Source organism: Cynoglossus semilaevis, chromosome 20, assembly GCF_000523025.1.
Source record: "Cynoglossus semilaevis isolate Cse_v1.0 chromosome 20, Cse_v1.0, whole genome shotgun sequence".
NCBI lineage: Eukaryota > Metazoa > Chordata > Actinopteri > Pleuronectiformes > Cynoglossidae > Cynoglossus > Cynoglossus semilaevis.
In genome coordinates this window covers 2,589,044-2,608,694 of record NC_024326.1, presented here as the reverse complement: position 1 = coordinate 2,608,694, position 19,651 = coordinate 2,589,044, and the positions used below count along the sequence as shown (strand labels likewise).

The 19,651-nt window shown below is 42.4% G+C and overlaps 3 protein-coding genes across 10 annotated transcripts in view; 1 reads left to right on the top strand and 2 right to left on the bottom strand.

The window, feature by feature from the left end:
- Positions 1 to 12,305, top strand: part of LOC103395986 (myomegalin) — a 35,076-nt gene extending 22,771 nt beyond the window's left edge. For 2 of the 5 annotated variants that reach the window (XM_008333876.3, XM_008333872.3), the window contains 24 exons: positions 71 to 398; positions 673 to 877; positions 960 to 1,076; positions 1,528 to 1,790; positions 1,881 to 2,092; positions 2,176 to 2,293; positions 2,380 to 2,497; positions 2,606 to 2,660; positions 3,297 to 3,544; positions 3,627 to 3,731; positions 3,833 to 3,994; positions 4,305 to 4,562; positions 4,632 to 4,763; positions 4,842 to 4,958; positions 5,091 to 5,280; positions 5,354 to 5,475; positions 5,656 to 5,883; positions 6,019 to 6,120; positions 6,274 to 6,482; positions 6,918 to 7,061; positions 7,136 to 7,274; positions 7,490 to 7,536; positions 7,790 to 7,850; positions 9,350 to 12,305. In XM_008333876.3, the coding sequence (XP_008332098.1) occupies positions 71 to 398; positions 673 to 877; positions 960 to 1,076; positions 1,528 to 1,790; positions 1,881 to 2,092; positions 2,176 to 2,293; positions 2,380 to 2,497; positions 2,606 to 2,660; positions 3,297 to 3,544; positions 3,627 to 3,731; positions 3,833 to 3,994; positions 4,305 to 4,562; positions 4,632 to 4,763; positions 4,842 to 4,958; positions 5,091 to 5,280; positions 5,354 to 5,475; positions 5,656 to 5,883; positions 6,019 to 6,120; positions 6,274 to 6,482; positions 6,918 to 7,061; positions 7,136 to 7,274; positions 7,490 to 7,536; positions 7,790 to 7,850; positions 9,350 to 9,483 (3,814 nt within the window). In that variant the 3' untranslated portion in view covers positions 9,484 to 12,305. The remainder of the gene's footprint in view (positions 1 to 70; positions 399 to 672; positions 878 to 959; positions 1,077 to 1,527; positions 1,791 to 1,880; positions 2,093 to 2,175; positions 2,294 to 2,379; positions 2,498 to 2,605; positions 2,661 to 3,296; positions 3,545 to 3,626; positions 3,732 to 3,832; positions 3,995 to 4,304; positions 4,563 to 4,631; positions 4,764 to 4,841; positions 4,959 to 5,090; positions 5,281 to 5,353; positions 5,476 to 5,655; positions 5,884 to 6,018; positions 6,121 to 6,273; positions 6,483 to 6,917; positions 7,062 to 7,135; positions 7,275 to 7,489; positions 7,537 to 7,789; positions 7,851 to 9,349) is intronic. The other 3 variants (XM_008333873.3, XM_008333874.3, XM_008333875.3) reach the window with 3 other exon arrangements.
- A 303-nt stretch (positions 12,306 to 12,608) lies between these two features.
- prkab2 (protein kinase, AMP-activated, beta 2 non-catalytic subunit) lies at positions 12,609 to 16,580 on the bottom strand. Of its 4 annotated transcripts, none has more exons than XM_008333868.3 (8): positions 16,493 to 16,580; positions 15,151 to 15,336; positions 14,884 to 15,041; positions 14,700 to 14,793; positions 14,442 to 14,556; positions 14,161 to 14,294; positions 13,975 to 14,043; positions 12,609 to 13,871 (listed from the first exon to the last, which is right to left on the bottom strand). In XM_008333868.3, the coding sequence occupies exons 2-8, from the start codon at positions 15,310 to 15,312 to the stop codon at positions 13,794 to 13,796; spliced, it is 810 nt and encodes a 269-aa protein (XP_008332090.1). In that variant the 5' UTR covers positions 15,313 to 15,336; positions 16,493 to 16,580; the 3' UTR covers positions 12,609 to 13,793. The 4 variants fall into 4 exon arrangements, with proteins under 4 accessions (XP_008332090.1, XP_016897695.1, XP_016897694.1 ...); XM_017042206.2 differs by having other exon boundaries at positions 15,151 to 15,333; positions 16,493 to 16,566; XM_017042205.2 differs by lacking the exon at positions 16,493 to 16,580 and adding an exon at positions 15,986 to 16,295 and having other exon boundaries at positions 15,151 to 15,333.
- A 2,221-nt stretch (positions 16,581 to 18,801) lies between these two features.
- The window catches only part of LOC103396021 (calcium-binding mitochondrial carrier protein SCaMC-1-like), a 7,506-nt gene continuing 6,656 nt past the window's right edge, over positions 18,802 to 19,651 (bottom strand). The window contains exon 11 of the mRNA XM_017042083.2: positions 18,802 to 18,813. Within this exon, the coding sequence (XP_016897572.1) occupies positions 18,802 to 18,813 (12 nt within the window). The remainder of the gene's footprint in view (positions 18,814 to 19,651) is intronic.

The following is a 19,651-nucleotide window of genomic DNA, read 5'->3' as shown; positions in this document are numbered from 1 at the left end:
AATATACAGTATTTGTCTTGTAGATACCTGTACCTAACAGCTACTTTATTTCTGTCTCTATTTCTCAAAGGAATGAACTACAGAGGCTGCATGAAGAGAACCAGGCTCTGAGAGAAGGTCAGGGAGGATTTGGAGAAAACACAGGAAAAAATTCCAGGAGACTGAGCTGGGGAGAGGAAGAGTTAGATGAGGAAGAGGAGGAGGATGAAGATTGTGATATTGAGGAAGAGGAAGAAGAGGAGGTGGAGGAACATGAAACATCTCCAACTCCCGTGAAGAAACAAAGTAGTGTGTGTGTCAGTCTGAGTGAGGAGCGAGGCACGGGGAAATATAAAAGGCCTTGTTCTCTGGACCTGGGAATGTTGTCATCACATCATCACACAGACCAGACTGAAATGGTAACGTCTCTCACACATCAATATTAACAAATTCTAACACAGTTGAGTATCCAAAGGTCAAAGATTGGTGCTACATTTGTGATGATTTCTGATCTTTTATTCATTTCAGAAAATGTCTCATAGAAAACTCCATTGTTCATTTTTACCTAGTGATCAGATTAAAAACCATGGATGTAAAACTCCTCTTCCTCTTTGCATTTGCATTAGGTTATTTCCAGTGTTTTAAGTGTTGTTGTCACAACAACAGCTATTAATAAACATGATGCTGTTGCAGGAGGCGGAGTCTGCTGCTCGCAGGAGTGATGCAGGAGCACCGTGGCAGGATAAGGACGAGGGTCTCCGTGAGCAGACTGCCCGCCTGCGCTCTGATCTGGCTCTGAGTCAACAGGAGAACAGAGAGCTGCAGGAGAGGCTGATGGTGTCTGAGGCCACGGTCCAAGCTCAGGCAGAACAGCTGAAGGACTACAGAGATCTTCTCAGTGAGTCACAGGCAAAAGCTAGAAATGCACTGGGAACAAACAAGTGTCTGAGGCCATAACTGTGAAATACTTCTGACTGCAGCTGAGACATCAGTCCAACAGGCCAATAAACAAGTGCAGGTGGATCTCCAGGACCTGGGTTATGAGACCTGTGGTCGCAGTGAGAATGAGGCTGAACGAGAAGACACCAGCAGTCCTGGTAAAACACAGTAGAAATGATCTCATAAATCAGATGTCTAACACTCTTCAGACCAAACTGACTAAGTTTTATAATGAAAGACCAACCTTTTTAGTGGTGAGACAGAAACCATAATGAACGTCAAATAAGGACATCAGGAGTGGCAGAAAAGTATGTGACATGGGTGAAGGACAAATTCAAGTGCAAGGGTTGACTTGTGCAGTCAGAGTGACATATGGGTTCAGGATAGAGGTGGGTTTGTTATCTATTGGGGGATTATTAGAGTCCTCTGCCGAAAAGACCAGGTGACTGACCACTCACCACAAAAGATAATTCTGCTAAGATGCTTTTTTCATGGATGTGAATGCTAAATATTCACTAAATAAATGTGTAAATAACCTGTTAGCTTTGTTTTGTTATATAAAACTGTATCTTAGTGATGCTGCTAAAATATTCACCTCCCTTTTCCCAGAGTTTGACGACCTGGAGATGTGTACATCCCTGTCCCATCCTCAGGACTACGAGGGTGGGACCAGTAGCTGGTACAGCAGTAACTGCAGTGGTAACAAAGCAGCCTATGAAGCAGCTGATGAATCCTCCGTCCAGCATCTCGTCGTGGATCTGCGCTCACAGCTGACCCGCTGCCACAAGGTCATCCGGGGGCTACAGATGCGAGTCCGCTCCCTGTCTGCCACCAGTGACTACGCCTCTAGTCTGGAGCGCCCCCACCGCAAGGTACGGGGACACTGATGAGCGTCTTCACGTGGTTTAAGTTTTACTGTCCGCTGTTACATTAACTGTTACATTAACTGTTACATCCTCCAGGTGAACTGGGCCTTTGAGACGTCGCCTGTACCTAGCGGTGCGGAAGAGGACGAAGGCTGGATGTCTGACACTCAGGGAGTTCGATCTGGCATGAAAACCAGCAAAGACCTGGAAGAACTGATGGCTCGAGTTGCATCACTGGAGGCCCAGCTGAAGAGCTCCCACTTGGAGGGAAAAGGCCAAGAGGAGGGAAAATGTGCAACCTGGCCTGGGTTCGTGGACAGACAGACACAGGACTGAAGCCACCATTTAGTTATTTAGTGCTGATTAAAAAATGTTTTGTCTTCTCTTGCAGGAAATACAACTCTCTCATCCAGGCACAAGCTCGTGAGCTCTCCCACCTGAGACAGAGAATAAGGGAAGGACAGGGAGTGTGTCACATCCTCACCCAGCACCTAGGAGACACCACAAAGGTTCTCGAAGCCTAAAACACAAAATGACTCAGAAGATAGTTCTGATATATTTTCTTGTACTCACTAAAATACTCTTCACATTTAAGGCCTTTGAGGAGCTACTGAGAGCCAACGATATTGATTACTACATGGGTCAGAGCTTCAGAGAACAACTGGCACAGAGCACCGCGCTGGCACAAAGAGTGTTCACCAAGATCAGTGGACGTAAGAAGAATCTTAATTCACCAATTTTCTTTCTACCACTCCTTTGTTTACTGATAGTACAAGTCAATGACTGGGCTCCTTTGCTGCTGTTTTCTTGTCATTATGCAGGTGATCGTGCAGAGAGCCATGATGATAAAAATGGCCATGAGTTGCTCGCTATGAGGTAGGTTTACATTCCCTATATGGAATACAGTATTTTAAAACGCTGCAAAAACATAAATCCATAGTAAAAACTTTAGTAGTAGTAGGTTTTCTCCTACTACTGCCTGTACTGTGATCATACATATACAGTACACAGCAAAACATGGCTCTATATCCACACTAAATTGTCATCTAACATGTGGCTGTTGATCTTTGTAGATCTGTAGGTCTGCTGCACTCATGTCACGTGACAAAGAGCCAATCACATGACTCCTTAAGTAATGAGAGGAGACAGTAAGTCGCTGTTAACCCACATCCAAGGTGAAGCACAGTCCCTGGATACAGTAGTTCACCGGTCCATCACAGGTCCACATACTGTATATAGAGAACAACAACCACTCACACTCACACTTCGCGGCCCAAGTCAATGGACATTGTTCGTAAAACTCCTGGGAAACATTATATGAGACGGCCCAAAAAAAAAAAATCTCTTACGACCCACCTGAGAGTCACAACCCAGTCTTTGGGAAACAATGCTCTAAACTTCATACTCAGAAGGCATATTCCTCATCTCTGGTCACTAATATATACAACCTGATATGTTTACAGTGTTTGTAGCAGTTAAGCTTATTAAGTGACTTATTTGGTGCCCCCACAGGTTAAGCAAGGAGCTGCAACAAAAAGATAAAATCATAGAGTCACTTCATACCAAACTGCAGCAGCGTCCTGAGACGCCATCCAGTTGCCATGGCCTCTCTGAGACCACTGACCAATCAGACCGTACCTCCCTTGTGTCTGACGAGTACAGAACCACTGAAGACCTGGAGCTGTGCTCTGATTTAGACGGCAGGGAATATCGGGAGCAGCACAGGATGCAGGTTCCAGGACACGGACCGGGAGCAGACGGTACTGTCACAGCTACTTCTTTGTTCTTCCTCTGTGTCCAAGTGTCTCTATTATTCCTTCATCCTCCATTCCCCTCCTCTAGTCCGTCCACCTTTCCCTCCTCCTCATGGACTTCTCAAGTCATCCAGCAGCTGTCCCAACATGCTTTCCTCAGCCCCTGTGGCTCTGAGCAGTCAGGCCCCCAGAGGTATGGGTCTCTCAGAAAGCAATGATTTGGAAAGAACCTAAAAAAAATCTTGATTTTTTTTGTTTTGTTTATTTCGTCCTTTTCCTCCTTGGCTCCTCTAGCCCCTTTCAGTGAACCTGTTTCCCCCTTCCTTCCTGTCCCCCTTGGCCCTGATATCTGGGGTAAAGAAGTCACTTCTGACCCCCGGCCCAGGGCACTGTCTGTGATCGCTGTCCGGCCAGAGCTGGACACTCTGTACCGACAGAGGAACGAACAGTTCAGGGGTGAGGGGCCACAGAGTGTGAAGATCATTTTATATAGTGTTAATAGAACTAAAGCATGTAGAGTGTTTGGAGATTTTCTTTGAAAAGATGTAGCTGCATATCATTGTAAAAATGATCATTGGACAGGATGAGCTTAGAGCCTGGACAGTGAAAATGTACAATTATTTATTAAATTAGCTTTTTTTGTTTACACACTAAAATCATTTCAAACTGAAACCACCATCTCATTATCCTGCCCTGTTTCCCAGCGTTCTTAATCCATGTTTCTTACACTTAGTTTTTTTTCCACGTGTCTTTCTATGATCTGCAGGATTTGCACTTCCAGAAGACAAGCCCCATTTCACCCTCTCTCCTGCCATCCACCACCAGCACGACCCCTGTGGCTACAGCCTGCTGTCCCCTCATGCATTTCAACAATACCAGCTGGGTGGCATTGCAGAGGCTCATTCTGTGAAATCTGACTCTGCACTAATGTCAGGTGTGAATTTGTGGGACATTGAGAACTTGTTACCGAAAACAGGAGGTTACGGGCCATCATCTGCACATCAGCCAGGAAGCAGCCCCACAGGTAGCAGCCCACCCTCCGCTCTGTTAGCCAATCAGAGGACAGCACTTCATTTCACCTCTTTGTCTCTAGGGATAAACTTGATAGAAGAGCACCTGCAGGAGGTGAGGTGTCTCCGTCAGCGTCTGGAGGAGTCCATCAGGACGAATGAGAGGCTCCGCCAGCAGCTGGAAGAAAGACTCAGTTGTGGGGGACAAGGAGGAGGTGAGGGGTTTCTAAACAGGACCGCCATAATACATGATATGAAATCACATTTATTTAAGTTTTTCTTCTTTCCTTCAGGAGCACCGACAAACATCTACATTCAGGGAATGGACTCAGTCACTCAGCTGTCCAATGAGATCAGAATCCTGAAGCAGGAAAACCTGACTCTGCAGTCACGTCTGCAGGCCAGCACAGGTAAACAACCTGATTGGTTAAGTCGTGTTGCTGTAAGCTACCAGTACCAGATTTAAAGCCTATTGTTCAAAGCCATATCCCTTCACTATCCTGCCAGTCACTGGATTCTGTGTTAACTTTGCCTCCCCCCAGACACCTGTGAGGAGGTCGTTCAGTTGAGGGAGGCGGTCTTCGCTGCACAGACACGTCTGAAGCAGGCAGAGCTGGAGGCTGAGCAGTGGAAGGATGAGCTGCGGCGTCTCCAGAGTCACAGTCAGGAGCAGGGCGAGCAGATCCACACACTGAGAAAGGAGCGACAGACCAGTCAGGAGAGAACCAACAGGTCGGTGTGTCTGCAAGATTTTTGATCTGTTGCTCTTTTTAACTTTTTAAATAAATAGTCTCTTCATCTCCAGGCTCCAACACGAGGTGTCGTTGCTGCAGCAGCAGCTGTGTGAGAGCAGGGAGCTGATCCACTCCCTACAGAGCGAGCTGCAGGTTTATGACCGAGTGTGTTCCAACACCAAAACCAGCAAAGGTCAGAATTGATATTAACACAGACTTTGGTGATCTCATCTTCCAGTGGAAAGAGTAAAACTTTATTTTAATAGTGTAAATTGGATTTAATAATATGAATAATAACTTTAATGATCACCAAACGTTTTAATTGTGGCAAAAACATTCAAGACATACATACATTTACACTTTCTGTTGTCAGGCTACAAGTGTGGTCTTCCCGTGGAGCTGGGGGAGCTCCTCGGGGAGGTGAGGAGTCTCCGGGCCCAGCTGCAGTCCAGTGTTCAGGAGAACAGTGCTCTCAAACAACTAGAGCTGCACAAGCAGCTGGAGCAGAAGCTGGGACCGGGCTCTCCTCGGACGCCGTCCCTGTCTGCTCTCACCGCGAGTCCTCAGAGAGAAAACTTCTACCGGCGACAGCTGCTGCACGGTAGGACAGACACTTCCTGTTGTGTCATGAGTTTCAGAGTTGTGTAACAGTGTGCTGTGGTGTGTGCTTGGCCTGGAGTCTAAGCCTGGTTTGTTTGTATCTATTTGTATGTGTGTGTGTGTGTGTGTTCCACAGACCCTGCTCCGTCTCCACCGGTCAGAGACATTGGTCTGTTTAACTGTGGGTCACCTGGCCCTCCCTACTCTGACCTGGACGACAGCCACAGCACTGCTAATGGTGTGACTTCACTGCATGATAAAGCTGCCTAATCTGCCTTCAGTTTGTTGGTCAATCCTAAGAGAGTGCATTGCTTGGAACTATAACAACTTCTGACGTTGGTGCTTAAGTTCCTGGTGCTATTTTGAAGAAAATGTACTTTTGACTCCACAGTAGACTCTCTGGACCCTCACTCAGAGCTGGAGGGGGAGGCTCCCGATGGATCGTTTGCAAATCGCAATGGCCGCCACGCCATCGGTCACATGGATGATTTCAGTGCTCTGCAGCAGCAGGTTCTGGAGGGCCGCAGTCTCATCCAGCGCATGGAGACCACTCTGCAGGCCTGTCTCAGCCTGGACATGAATGAGAAGAGTGACAAAATGGTAAGAACAAGAAAGAGAAAGAAGTCATTTCCTCAAAACAGTACTCCAAAATCATCAAACCATACAGAAATGTCCAAGGTCACCTTGAATGGTGCTTGAATGCATCTGAATTTTGCATATTGGGCTGTTTAAATGTTGATTTATTTATTGAATTGTTGCACTTACGTCTGAGTAAAGATTTGCAGTTTTGTCACATTTTTGTCTCGTGTTAAAGGATAGCTGAACTTTAGCACAGGAATATTGAAATTAGTTATACTGCACTGAGAGATAACTAAAAGTAGCTTAGATAATGTGAGAAATGTTAGCTAAAAGAGTGAAATGCAAAATAAAATACGGCTTTTTACCACATAATATTTTCACGTTTGAAAATAAATAAATATATATATTTTTTTTTTTTTTTGTCTATGTGGACTGTAATCCTCTGTGTGTGTCCAGGTTCTGGACTCTGGGTGTGTGAGGAGTCTGTTGTCCAACACCAGGACTCTGAGGCAGATCCTGGAGGAGTCTACGTCTCTGCTGAAGATGTTCTGGAGGGCAGCGCTCCCCTGTACTGAACCAGCAATCCAGAACCTCCAGAAGGTCTGGACCACGAGTGTCAGTATTTTTGTTCACTAACATGTCGTGGTACCAAATGTCACTCTCTTCATGTGTAGGAGCAGTGTATGCAGGAGGAGATCTTGTCCCTGAAGCTGCGGGTGTCAGAGCAGGAGGAGGTTCTGAAGGGAACCATCCAGAGACTGAGGAGCACCAGCCGCACCAAGGAGAGCATGGAGCACTTTATAGTCAGTCAGTGTAAGTGTGTCAGTTACTGGGTCACTCTGGAGCAACTTAGAACTATCAAAACAAAATCTGAAGTTTTGGCCAAAGTTTAATGAGTATCAAGCTGCAAAAATACAACAAATATTAAAAAACACAAGAAAAGGTGAAATATTCACAGTAAGTAAGATCTATTTTACTTCCTGTTTTACGGTCTGTCGAGTTTTTATTGAAGTATCTGGTTTTTGCAGTATCAAGGACTCGTGATGTGCTGAAGAAAGCCAGGACAAATTTGGAGGTGAGTGACTCCTCCTGTCCTCTGAGACCACGTTTCTTATCTGTGTTTACGTTCCTCAGCTGGCAGTATTATGTGAACCTCGACTGTACATTTACATTCCTCCCTCTGTCGTCCTGGACATCTTCAGGTCTTGATATCTGTGGTGTTAATTCAACACTTTTGTAGCTCTGTCGTCTCAATTGGTCTCCTTGTTCTGTGTCTGTGTGTGTTTCCTCTTCTCTTCTCCTCACGTCCTCTTCATTAAAATCCCCAGAAGAATGAGCTGAGGCTTTCGTCTCTCAGCTCCTCCTCCTCCTCTTCCTCTCCTTACACTGGTAACTGTCTGACACCTCTGTGAATAGGTAGACACTGTCTCAGACCCAGACAGCAGTCACTCTCTGTTGTCTGAGGCGGCTCTCACCTGAGTGTGGACTTGTTGTGGTCTAATCATGCTGATGTCACTGCTTCGCCATCCTGTTCACCATAACACTCATCCTGTTGACTGTTGTCTGTGGGATGTTGATTAGACTCAAGACTAAAAACTGTGGAGTGCTTATTGAAGTGGTTCTCAAACTAGGGTATGCGTACTGTAGGCTGTACTCGGACTCCCTTATCAGCCTGGCTAGCTCAGTAAATCGACCATGAGACTTTTAATCTCAGGGTCATGGGTTCCAGCCAAAAGTTTGGTGAAAAAGGTTTGAGAACCACTAGGTGGTAGTAAAGTAGCAGCTTTGTTTAAAATCAACACAGTTTTTTTTTACTGTGTACTGTCTGTAGAAGAGTCTATTTACAGTGTCTCGACCCCTACAGTGACCTCACACTCTGCAGAGGTTCATTCTGCGCATGTTGTCACAGGATTATACACAACAAACATGTTTGACACCTTCATTCTGCTGCCGTGTTTTCATGGATGTCACAAACCCTGAAGTCATTCACAGCACAGGTCAGGGGTGTGCATGTGTGTGCATGTGTGCGTGTGAGAGTTGCACAATATTCCACTAAATGTTTGGCTTTTCATCTGCAAGCTTTGATGTAATGTTTGAGAATGGACTTTTGGAGAGGTGGAGCCTGGTGTGACCTGGCTAACACTGCAGCGTAAACCTGTGTATGAACAACTGATGCTGCTTGGTGCAGAGACATATCTGTTCTGTTCATCACAAAATCATAAATATTGAATACTGAATTTTTCAAATTAATTTCTTTATGATCATGAGAATATTTCTTATATTGAACTACCATATACTGAAATATTAAAAATAAATAAAATATATAAAACTTCCTGTTGCCTTTACTGTAAGATCCTAAGTTAACCTTTCAGAGACAAAAGTATTTTTAGGAAGCAAGAATGTGACTAGGTACATCTTCAGTACACCTTGCTGTACTGCCTGACATTTTTTTTTACAAAAAAATTAAAAATCAGCCCAAAAAATATGCTGCTTCCAGCTCACTTTACAACATCATAAAACATTTTCCTGAAGATTTACTGCTCTAAGTTAGTAGTTTTAAGCCATTTCCAAAAATAAAATAAAATAAAAATCATCTGCTGCTGTTGGACGGTTCAGCTGGATCTTTTGGAGTCTTTCTTTGTTTTCCTCCAAATAGGCTTAAAATCTATGAAACTAACATTATCTGGAACTGAAGCTGGTGAGAGACGTGACAAACAAATCAAGACAATATTTAAATATGTTGTACAATGGGTGATGAGTAACAACTGTGTTGTTTTCTAATCCACTCATTATATTATCAAAACCATCCATCTGCTCCAATCATCTGTCCCAAAAAAATAACTCCCACCACCATGTCCCTCCCTCTCTGTTTGTGCCCTTAACTCTAGCTGAGGACCCAGGAGCTGCTGCCAGGGGGCGCCCTGCTGATCGCAGTTTCCTAAAGACCAGCACCGATGCTTCTGGAGCAGCAGCCAGTCAGCGCCCAGCGACAAGAAAGCGCAGCAGTCAATGCCTGCTTTAGACTCTTTAAAGAACCAGCCTCAATGCTACCACCTCTGACCTCTATGTGCTAAAACAGCCAAGACATATTTAACACCCCTCCACACCCCGCCTCTAGCTCTGCCATGAGGGGGCGTTACGCTCCCTGCTCCCCTCACCTCCTCTGGGCAACATGTGCACAGTTTGACCTGCACCTCCAGCCTTACCGGACCCCCTCTCACTCACCCCCCACTAAATCCCTTGAATTACTGTCTTTGAGTAATGAAGTCAGCAGTTTGCCTTGTGTGTGACAGAAGAATGAGCTTGACATGTTCTCTTGATGGAATCAAGGATGTGTGTCCTACTGATGGAGCCAGTTGAAGATGCTCTTAGATACTGATCTTGGATCAGGTTATTGTGGGGGTTTTTTTGTTTGTTTTTTTTTTTTTTTTTTTTTGTAGAATTATGTCAGTGTTCACATCAGAGTAAATACAATTTGATTAAGTCAATTTGCAAAAAAAAAAGATTAGCAAGATTAGCATAATTTAGCAACAAATGATAGTAATACATCTCCAAAAAGCGTTTTGTATCATGCAGCATAATCTTGGTAAGATTATAAGTCAATGAAGTAAAACCACTACCGCAAAAAGCATGTTTTAAAGTCAAGATGCTTATAACCAGTAGAAAATGTCTCTTCATCATCTGCCTCACATTTACTTTGAGTTTCTGTTCTCCACTCCTCTATCAGTGAACGAGAGCATCCTCTACTGGCAGCCTGTGGACAGGGCAGTTGTTCATGCATGTTTTAAAAGGTTTGCGGGAGGAATTCTGCACACGTGCACACATGTCTATGTGTGTGTCAGATTGAAAACCAGTCACTCAATGACATGACGTTTTCAGTCAGCTGATACAGAACTGTTTACTTCTATGGCTCTCACATTATATTAAGGACTTTTTTGGCAAATGCAATGCAAAAAAAAAAAACACGTCCATCATGTTTGAGTGGACACAGTGGAGGACTGTAGAGGCAGGTGATCACTGCTGTGTAGCTGTGTGTTAGCTCTATGTCTGTGATTGTAAAGCTTTTGAATGATGTGTTAGCCATTAGCCTAAAAGGGATGTGACAGAAGCCAGTTGAAGGTTCCATTTTCCAGTCACAAGCCTCAGTTTTAAACTCCTGATACTTTTGGCATTAGAGTTCATTTGAAAATGAGGTTAAGACTTGAAATGGATGAGTTAAGTTCATCAGTTCTGATGATCGGCTGGGATTTAAACTATACAGTGTTTAAATAAAAGGAGGTGAAAAGTGCTCAAATGGAACCAGGCTAAACGCGTATTCAAACTCCTGTGAAGGAGAACTCATCCGAGCATGTGCAATAATGACGGTTCTTTATGCTGCACCACGATATTGTTTCTTTGCCTGACACTGAATAATTAGTCACAGTCATCATGATGACGTAAGGGATTGTGCTTTTTTTCCCCTCTTTAATAGAGTGTGGATGCATGATGGAAAGTGTCGAAACCTGAGCTGTGGAACTGGGGGTCGCCAATACTTGCCAAAGTTTGAAACGTGAACATTTGCCTTCACTTTGACTGATTTGCCTCGTCCATGCGAATGCGAAGCCGACTGAGCAGAAAATACATAGACAACAGCCGAGACTACAGAGTGAGGATGGAGAACCAGAGAGTGTGGTACCGACCTCACTGGTTCAGCTCATTCTTGAATTCTGACAGACCTTTGGTTTGACACCAGGGTGTTTCTCATTTGAAGAGGATTTGGAACCACAGAGACGGTAACCGTTAGACAGATGGTTCAGTTTTGTTTTTTTTCTCTACTATTTTGGACCAAAACTTGGTGATCTTTTTTTCCCTTAGTCTTTGAGTTTGATTTTTGGTTCAGGCTGTGTAAACATTCCCATGGCAGTGGCAAAAAAGGTGTTGAGGTTGTCCTGGCCCATACAGACTTTGGCTGTGGTACTGGTCCCCTTGTTTTCTGTCATTTGCTCACATGTATCAGTTTAATTGCACATTTAGTTTGAAGTGTTTTTTCTCGCTGTACATTTGGCCATTTGATGCTGTAAATGTCCTGCCTTCGTGTGTGTGTGTGTGTGTGTGCATGAGTGAGTGTGAGTATCCAACATTTGCTTTTTGCAAAGTTGATTATCTGGGGTAGCTGTGCAATAGCTTTATTTATCCACACGGTTCTGATGTTAAACATCACTGTATCACTCCTAGGTTTGCTACATTCACTCCAGTGTATGAATTATATGCAATGTTTGTTGGAGAGAATTCTGCTCGAGACATAACATATACGTGTCACATGATCGTTCACCTCTGTTCGCTTGCCTTCACTTTCTGCCTGAGAGCTTCTTTAGCATTAGAAAAGGCCTTGACTTGAAATCTGCCAAATTAGGTTTTATTTGCGCTCAGTTTTCTCTGAAAAAAGCCAAAAGTTGCCAAGTATCTCATTGAAGGTAAATGTTTGGGATTGCCTTTCTGAATTGGAATAGTTTTACAGAATTGTAAGGAAAAAGCCAGTCAATGGAAGGACAGTGGAGCAGTGGATCCACAAAGCACCTTTTTTGAGCGTAAACAAAGCCTTATTGCTTTTTTTTAGGAAGGGAAACATTGTATTGTAAGCCCTGAGTTGCGTATGTATATAGTGCTTTTTGAACGATGCGGCTTTTATGTGATTGGAGAGCAGCGTTGTTTCTGGTTTTGTGTATAATGAAGTAGAAGGCCGACACAGGACTCGTATGAATCCTGTCTCTGATGACAGTTAACACGGAGTGTTGTGATGGCACAGGTATAATCAGTGAAAGGTTTGGAAAAAGACTGAAAAAATAAATAAATAAAACATATTAGTAATTAGGGTTTCCCTTTTGTTGACCTTGTTTGGATTTAAATGTCTAGTTTTATCATTGTGACATCATTTTAATCTGCTCACATAACCAAACACATTAAATGTTGAAATCTTATCAATGTTTTTTTCAAATCCTCAAATTCTTAAAAATATAAAACATATCTGTACTGTAACACTTCAGAAAAAGAAATGGACACAACTCAGACTACAGTACTTGTACTCTCTTTATTTTTAAAGTTTAAGTTCACACAGTGCTTTCTTTTGTACACAAACGTTCATGGAACACCTTAAAATTCAAGTTTTAGTTCCTTTAATCACTACCTCTGCAGAGTCTTTGTCTACAGTAACACACTTCATTGAGCACATCAGTCCTAAAGTTTTAGACAGGCTCAACGTTCACAGAATACTGACGAGTCTTTAGGGGTTCATGACGCCACTTTTAAAGTTCTGTACTGCCCTTACAATAAGTGACACAAGAGAGAAAAAAAAACAAACTAAAACCCACTTTGCATTGAAATGTATGGCAACTTTAACATCACCGTAGCCCTATATTTTATAAATGCCTGTCGAAGTTCCCACTGTAACGTTTGTAAAGCCTGCGTGCACTGCAGGACATTCAAAACATGCAAAGCAGCGTGTTCAAGGAGTCATGTAACAGGTATGGACAGTACACATGGGTGCAGCATGTTCACTTTACCTTCTTTAAGGTAGAAGAACTAATCTGAGAGTTTTCCGCTGCATAGTTAAAGCTTATAGAGACGCTCCTGCTCACAGGACGGTTGGTGCTGACAATACATTATCAAGATAAAGGCAACAGAGCTAAACATTGACCTCCGACCCCAGTCCACAGTTAGAAGAAAATAATGATTGAAATGATTGGAAAAGAACAATCAAACTTACAGTATTCAATGTCATTTCCGCTGACACCGTCAGAATTATTTACTGCTGCCTACAGAACAATATTCAGGACTTTTGCTCCTCAGCGTTATTGCACTTAAAATTCAAAGCCAAGATTGTGTGATTCTAAAAGGACCCAGTGTAGAAAAAACTCAAAGACACTAGAAAACTCTGAGTCAAATTCCCTCAGATCCTACTGTCTCCTAATGCAACGTACAATAACCCACCCGAGATAAACATCTAATCACACAGAAACATGCAAAAATATATATATGTATATAGATTTGGTGCAGCATGACTGAAATGCACACAGTGTTTTAATAAGTCTCTAAGCAGTGTGTGGTTTTCACTGAACCCACTCCCTAAGAACACGCAGACAAACACTCCTGGCTACTAATGTTCTCAGCCCTGCGTAGCCTGAAGTGCAACCATTAAAACGGACCAAAGCCGCTGGACCAAAGCTCATCTGTAAACCCGTTTCAGTGCAAAGATTTGGCTTAATGAAATGCTATGTCTATAAAAAAGAAATCATCAGAATACAAAAGGGACTGCCCTCTAAAAGCACTGTGGTGGTGGAGCAACCCAGGTGAGGTTTAAATGGGTTTGTAGAGCAGAGAGGTGACGTATTTCTTCTTGTATCGGTGGGTTGCACTCAGTACCATGACTCCATCCTGCAGAGGAAGAGAGAGAGAGAGAGAGAGAGAGAGATCCTGCTGTCAGGGCTCACCGAGAGAGATCGAAATGATTCCTACCAGCTGTGTGTAGTGATCCCACCTTTATTGAGAGAGCATATAAGTGGTTCAGCATGACGTGGTTGGGCTCAGGCAGCAGAGCAGGGTCACACTAGATGACAAAAAAAAAATCACAAAACATAACTTTACAGGTTCTAAACCTTTTGTATGAGAAAGTGAGTGGTTTATAAACATCAGTTTGTAGAGATGAAAAAAAAAGAATACTGACAGATATGTTGGTGTCTTTGTTGAGTATGACTTGAAGAAGGTGAGGAGGGAGAATCGGAGGGGCTTTGAAACGTTCCTCAGGCCTGAAGATGTACTGTTCCTGTCCATAAGGACCAGGAGGAGAGCTGGACAAATCTGTCACCACACACACAGGGAGGATTCCATGAATCTGAATTATGTTATATTTTTGTTGAATGTATTAACACAGCTGTAGGGCAAAAATACATGCTTTTTTGTATAACCTGTTTAGTACATTATCATAATTTCTTTTTCTGAACTCACCGGATGAGTCAGAACACTCCAGAGAGTCAACATGCAGGGCATCAAACACCTCAAAGTCAGACTTTTTTACATGGATCAGATTGTTGATGGTGCCGAGTTGACTGGTTACAACAGGCTGCAAAAAAAGAGAGAAAAAGTACAAGTAATTATAATTTTGGTAGTTTTTAATTCATTAGAACAATTCTCAAACAGGTGGTTGTTCCAACATTGATATAATCATTGAACCATGGAAATCACAGGACAAAAAATATTACGAACCTCGGAGGCATCATGGACCCACTGGCCATCTACAAAAAACTTGTACTGATGCTCTCCTTCTGGCAGGTCCAGGATTGCAACAAAGTCATTGTGGCTTTGAAGAGAGTTTTAAGAGTATTAATGCAACACTGGCCTTTTTTAACATAGTAATAATAATAATAACAACCCCAACCGTCCTCTGCACCTCTTATTCAGCGGTATCTTTGTGCTCCAGTTGTTAAAGGAACCAGCGATGTACACCTCCTTCCCTCCACCCGCCCATCTGATCACAGTGGGTCGAGCCTGAGGGCCAGTCTTCACCAGGTCCTCCATATCTGGGGTGAATTCTTTCTCTCCAGATGCCTGACAGGAAAGAATTACAATTAAAATAACAAGAAAAATGAGATGGTTCATTTAACCAAAGAGCATTGGTTCTGGGCTTTTCCTTTGTATATGCCCTTTCTTGCATTACCTTGGACGTCTCTGGTCCGTGCGTGTTGAAAATGTTGGGGTCATCGGTGCTGTCCACCATCTTACTGCTGGGTTCCTGGTCTTTGTGACTGCCACTGCTGTCTGAACGCTGGGCTTTGGCTCCATGGCGGTCTGCAGATGCTCTCTCACTAGTGTTGCCCATAATGATCTGCTGTTTAAAGTGCTACTGGAAACAGAAGTTCAACTGTTACCACCAATTATTGTTTTAAAACAAGTTTAATTGATGTCACCTAATTTAATGCAAGTAGGTAGGAAGAATGGTGGGTAAGACAGACAGGAGGGACGGAAGGAGGGGAGGAGTGGTATGTACGTGAGTAAAATGGAGGAAAGAAAGGGCAGAGAAATGTGGTGGAAGGACGCAAAAACAGAAACAAGTGACAAGGCCAATGTTAACAGTTTATGGAAGAAAGTTAGGTAGAAGCAAGCTGGGAGTGAAAATGTACGGAAGGAGCTCAAATAAGGCCTGCTGGGAGTTGGTAGGCAAGAGGAGATAAAGAAAACAGAAGGAACGTGAAATATGAGTCAGACAGTATATATAAAAATATTAATTTATAATCAAATACTCTGCATAAACAAACAGAGATAATTCCGTCAACAATGACTCTGGAACCGTCTTCTGAGATAGTGTTTCACGGACTTAAAAGGATAATCGACAGACGGACGACGACTACCTGTGAACTGAACTTGATATAAATTGGACCGTTACATTTATGACGATACACGACCAAACCCTAGTGAAAAAGCGTAGCCTAACGGACAAATACGACATGTAAAAGACAGAAAAGACACAGCAGTATGTAGTGTGTTTAACCTACCAGTGTCCCTGTTGTCAGTCTGCTCAGCTGTGACTGAACACTCCAGTGTATTTTTAGCTTCTGCTGTCACTGTGGCTAAGCCGTTAGCTCTCAGTGTCTCACAGTGAAAACAATACTTAATTTATTCACATTACCAGTCAAAATACGCGACGGGAAAATAACCTACACTCACGTCCAGATACAAGGAAAGGGGCTAAAAAGCCGTAGCAGCGCGATTTTAGTTTTTACTTTTTCAGCAGCGCAGTAAAAACTCTGACAACAACGGCTGCTGTGCGACCCCAACTACGGTGACCCGCAGGGACCAAAAAAGACTTTTACGAGACAGTCAATTCAGTAACACATACTGTATCTCACGCATTTTAAACATTACTTTTTTGGATAAAGATCTGTAAAGTAATGAGTTACACAGAGAATTACCAAAGTGAAGAAATCACTAAAAGTATAAAAACTGTACCTTAAACACAGGACTGATATTGGTTGTGTAGATAAACATTACCACTGTCTTACCTCTGTATATTTCTAAACTGTCACAGCCCACATAAACAAACTTTAGACTCGTTGTAGAAGTATGTACGATGCTGTTTTTGAGGTTATTAGAACCTGAGTGCATGTGGACAGTTGGAGTGGAAGGACAAAGACAACATCAANATATTCATCACCGTCATTTTATTCTTTTTCTTCTTCCTCCCCAATTCAAAATGCATCACAACCACGCTGTTTTTAAGAAAGTATTCTAAAGCATACTGTACATTTTCAATTTTACTTATACTGCACCGACTGTTTTGTTTTCTTTTAATATACAGCAAAAGGAGCTCTTTAAAAGCCTCAGCCTATACACAGCAGACTGGTCCACTGCTGCCTCCTACTGGTGTACCATTCAGGGATGCACAACAACGGACAATGTTTCTGAATATAAACTTTGTTTATTCTGCTGACATGCTCACTTTACAAAGTCATTATTGCCGTTTACAATTTTCTACCAAAACTGTAAACATTATAATGGTTTTTTTTTCTTCTTCTTTTTCTCTGTGATCACTGCGGTTGTCAACATCTGCTGGAGCTGCACTCTTCTCCACTTAATGTCAATCAAGCAGCGTTTAAATGTATTTTTTCTGCACAAACAAGGCTAGAGCAACAGCGTCAGTCACTCATTTTCAGTAGCAACCTCTGAACCAATAGTTCAAGTGAGTTTTTTTTCTGGTAGCACCAAGAGCTTGATCCAACAGGGTGATGAAAACTGCTCTTTTCTGGACTTTCTCTTCATGCAGTCCACGCCACAACAAGTCCTTGACTGAAAACAGATGCTGCAAATGTCACGGAGAGTTTAAAAAAACGATGTAAATGTTGAGTGTCTGTGGAAATGTTCAGCACGGCAGCTGAAATATAAAACCCTTGGCTGATGTTGCTGCTATGCACTGGACATTAAATTAACCTGGTTCTTCCCGAGACAGATATTTTGGAACAAACTCATCTCTTTTTAAATAAGGAATATCTGCTGGGAGTTCAAACACCTTGTCCTTTAGATATTCCATGTTATTAACTGGTCAAAAAATATTGAGTAAACATAAGTCACAGGCTGCACTGTATTACACTTTCAGACATCAGCTGAGTGTGAGATGTGCAGGGAGCAGCTTGAAGGTTGTGAGTTTGTGTCCAGTAACTGTAACTGCCGATTCCTATCTGTAATTATGAGTCAAGTCACTTGTGTCCTCACTGAGCTGTGTGGCAGAAGAACTAACAGGCTGTCAAATATAACAGGATCGTACTGTGGGTGTTAGTGCCGGAGGTCATGGTGTGTTGAAGTGAGAGGTGATGGAAGTACAAACAGATGCAGAAAGAAAATTAAGAGTTTTCTTAAAAGACGGACCCTTTACACAGTATAAACATCATTGAAACCCATACATGATCATCAATAATAAATATATAATATTGAAAGTGTGTGTGTGCATAAGTCTTAAACCACCACAGTGTTGTAACAGTAATGCCTGTTCAGACTAAACTTGGTTCAAAAAGCTTTAAGTCGTCACTAACAAGGAAAGCAAAAATCAAAGTTATAACTTAGATTTATGAATCTAGAAAATCTGGACAATCAAATCTAAATGGACAGGTTTAAATGGACAGGCAGCAACCACAACTGTTTAAAGGAGGGTCAACAGGGATATGAAGAAATCAGTTAGTAGCCAACTTTTTGGCACAAGAATGGGCAAAAACATTTCCAACAAAATTGACAGAACATTATCTGTAATTAAGGATCATCATCGATGAAGAGCAGGATAAAAAAGAAACATATACAGAAGAGCTGGGATGTTCTTTAAGGGCCTTAAAAACGTGTTCCTGAAGTTAACCTGTAAAGGCATGTTAAACTCAGAAAATATAAATAAAAACTACTGTGCAAGTTCATCTGAAACAAACAAAAATAATATTTTGTTAGGAAGGTGGTTTAAGACTTAAACACACTGTATTGTTTAGTAGACACACAGATACACAACAAGCTTAAAACACACAGTACACTTATACATTTAAGAAAAAAAATCATTGTGCTGATGTGACATTAAAAGATATGGCTTCAAGGCACATGTTAACGTGGACTGTGACTGACCTTCACGTTGCACAAGAAGTGTGTGTGCGCGTGTGAGAGAGAGTGTGTAACTTCACACACACACACACACACACGTGGTATTCCACTGTTACAGGTATTGATTTTCAGGGCCAGTTATTTTTAGCAGTGGACTGTTGACTTAAACAGTGTTTGTCCAGAGCTCATGTCACTAGAGGGCAGATGTTTACCTACAGAGGTTGAATCCCTCTAAAAATATTCAGGCCGGCATCTGCAGTGTGACATAAGTACGAGTTGAGAAAAGAAGACATAAGTTACTACATGTAGAAGGAAAAAATAACCTCACCCTCTTTAGACCAGGGGTCTCAAACTAGACATGAAATGTGGGCCATATCAAGTCCAATGAGTGTGGGGGTGGGGGGTGTGAAGCAGTCTGTGAAATTACAGACATGACTTGCTGTATTTTGGATCAGAAAAGCTAACTCAAGTTAGCAGAACAAGGTAGTAAGAGGCACACCGTAGTAACGCCAGTGATGCCTTCACTGTTGCAGCACCTTGCTCAGTCACCTAAAGGAAGTGTTGTACAGAGTTGCCCTGTTTTTTAGAGGTTGACTGACCAGTTCTAGTTTTTGAATAGGACGTCTTAGTTATCACCGATCAGATTATCTGAGACCACTGCTCTACAAAAGCCATAGAAATAAATAAATAAAAGCACAGTGTGTTTAACAGAGCGATTATCTTTGTTGATCACAGTCAAAAAAATAATAGTAAAAAAAACAAACAAATAAACACATTGAGTGTAATAATGCTTAGTGTACAGATCACTGTACTGTTGTGGTCAACTGTTGCTTTGGAGACTTTGTTTCATGTAATAGCAGAATGAAAAAAATAAAAAGCATGCTCACCACAGACAAACATTCAGTGTTCATGCAGATTCCCATCGACTGAACTCTTAATCCTCCTGCTGACAGGCGTCATGTTTTCTCACAGCTCATGCCCATCTTTTTTTTCCTTTGGAGTAACTCCGTTCTGTTTAAGGTCTGATAAATATTGTAGCAAATGCTTGTGTTCCCTGTGTCATCATTTGGAGATTCCTAAGCTTGTCTTCA

Coding starts and splice junctions, on each gene's coding strand:
- prkab2 (XM_008333868.3), bottom strand. CDS start 15,312: ATGGGCAACACTAGTGAGAGAGCATCTGCAGACCGCCATGGAGCCAAA. Junction 14,557..14,699: donor GGGTCCATGATGCCTCCGAG/GTTCGTAATATT, acceptor CTTTTTTTGCAG/CCTGTTGTAACCAGTCAACT. Junction 13,872..13,974: donor TATATGCTCTCTCAATAAAG/GTGGGATCACTA, acceptor CTTCCTCTGCAG/GATGGAGTCATGGTACTGAG.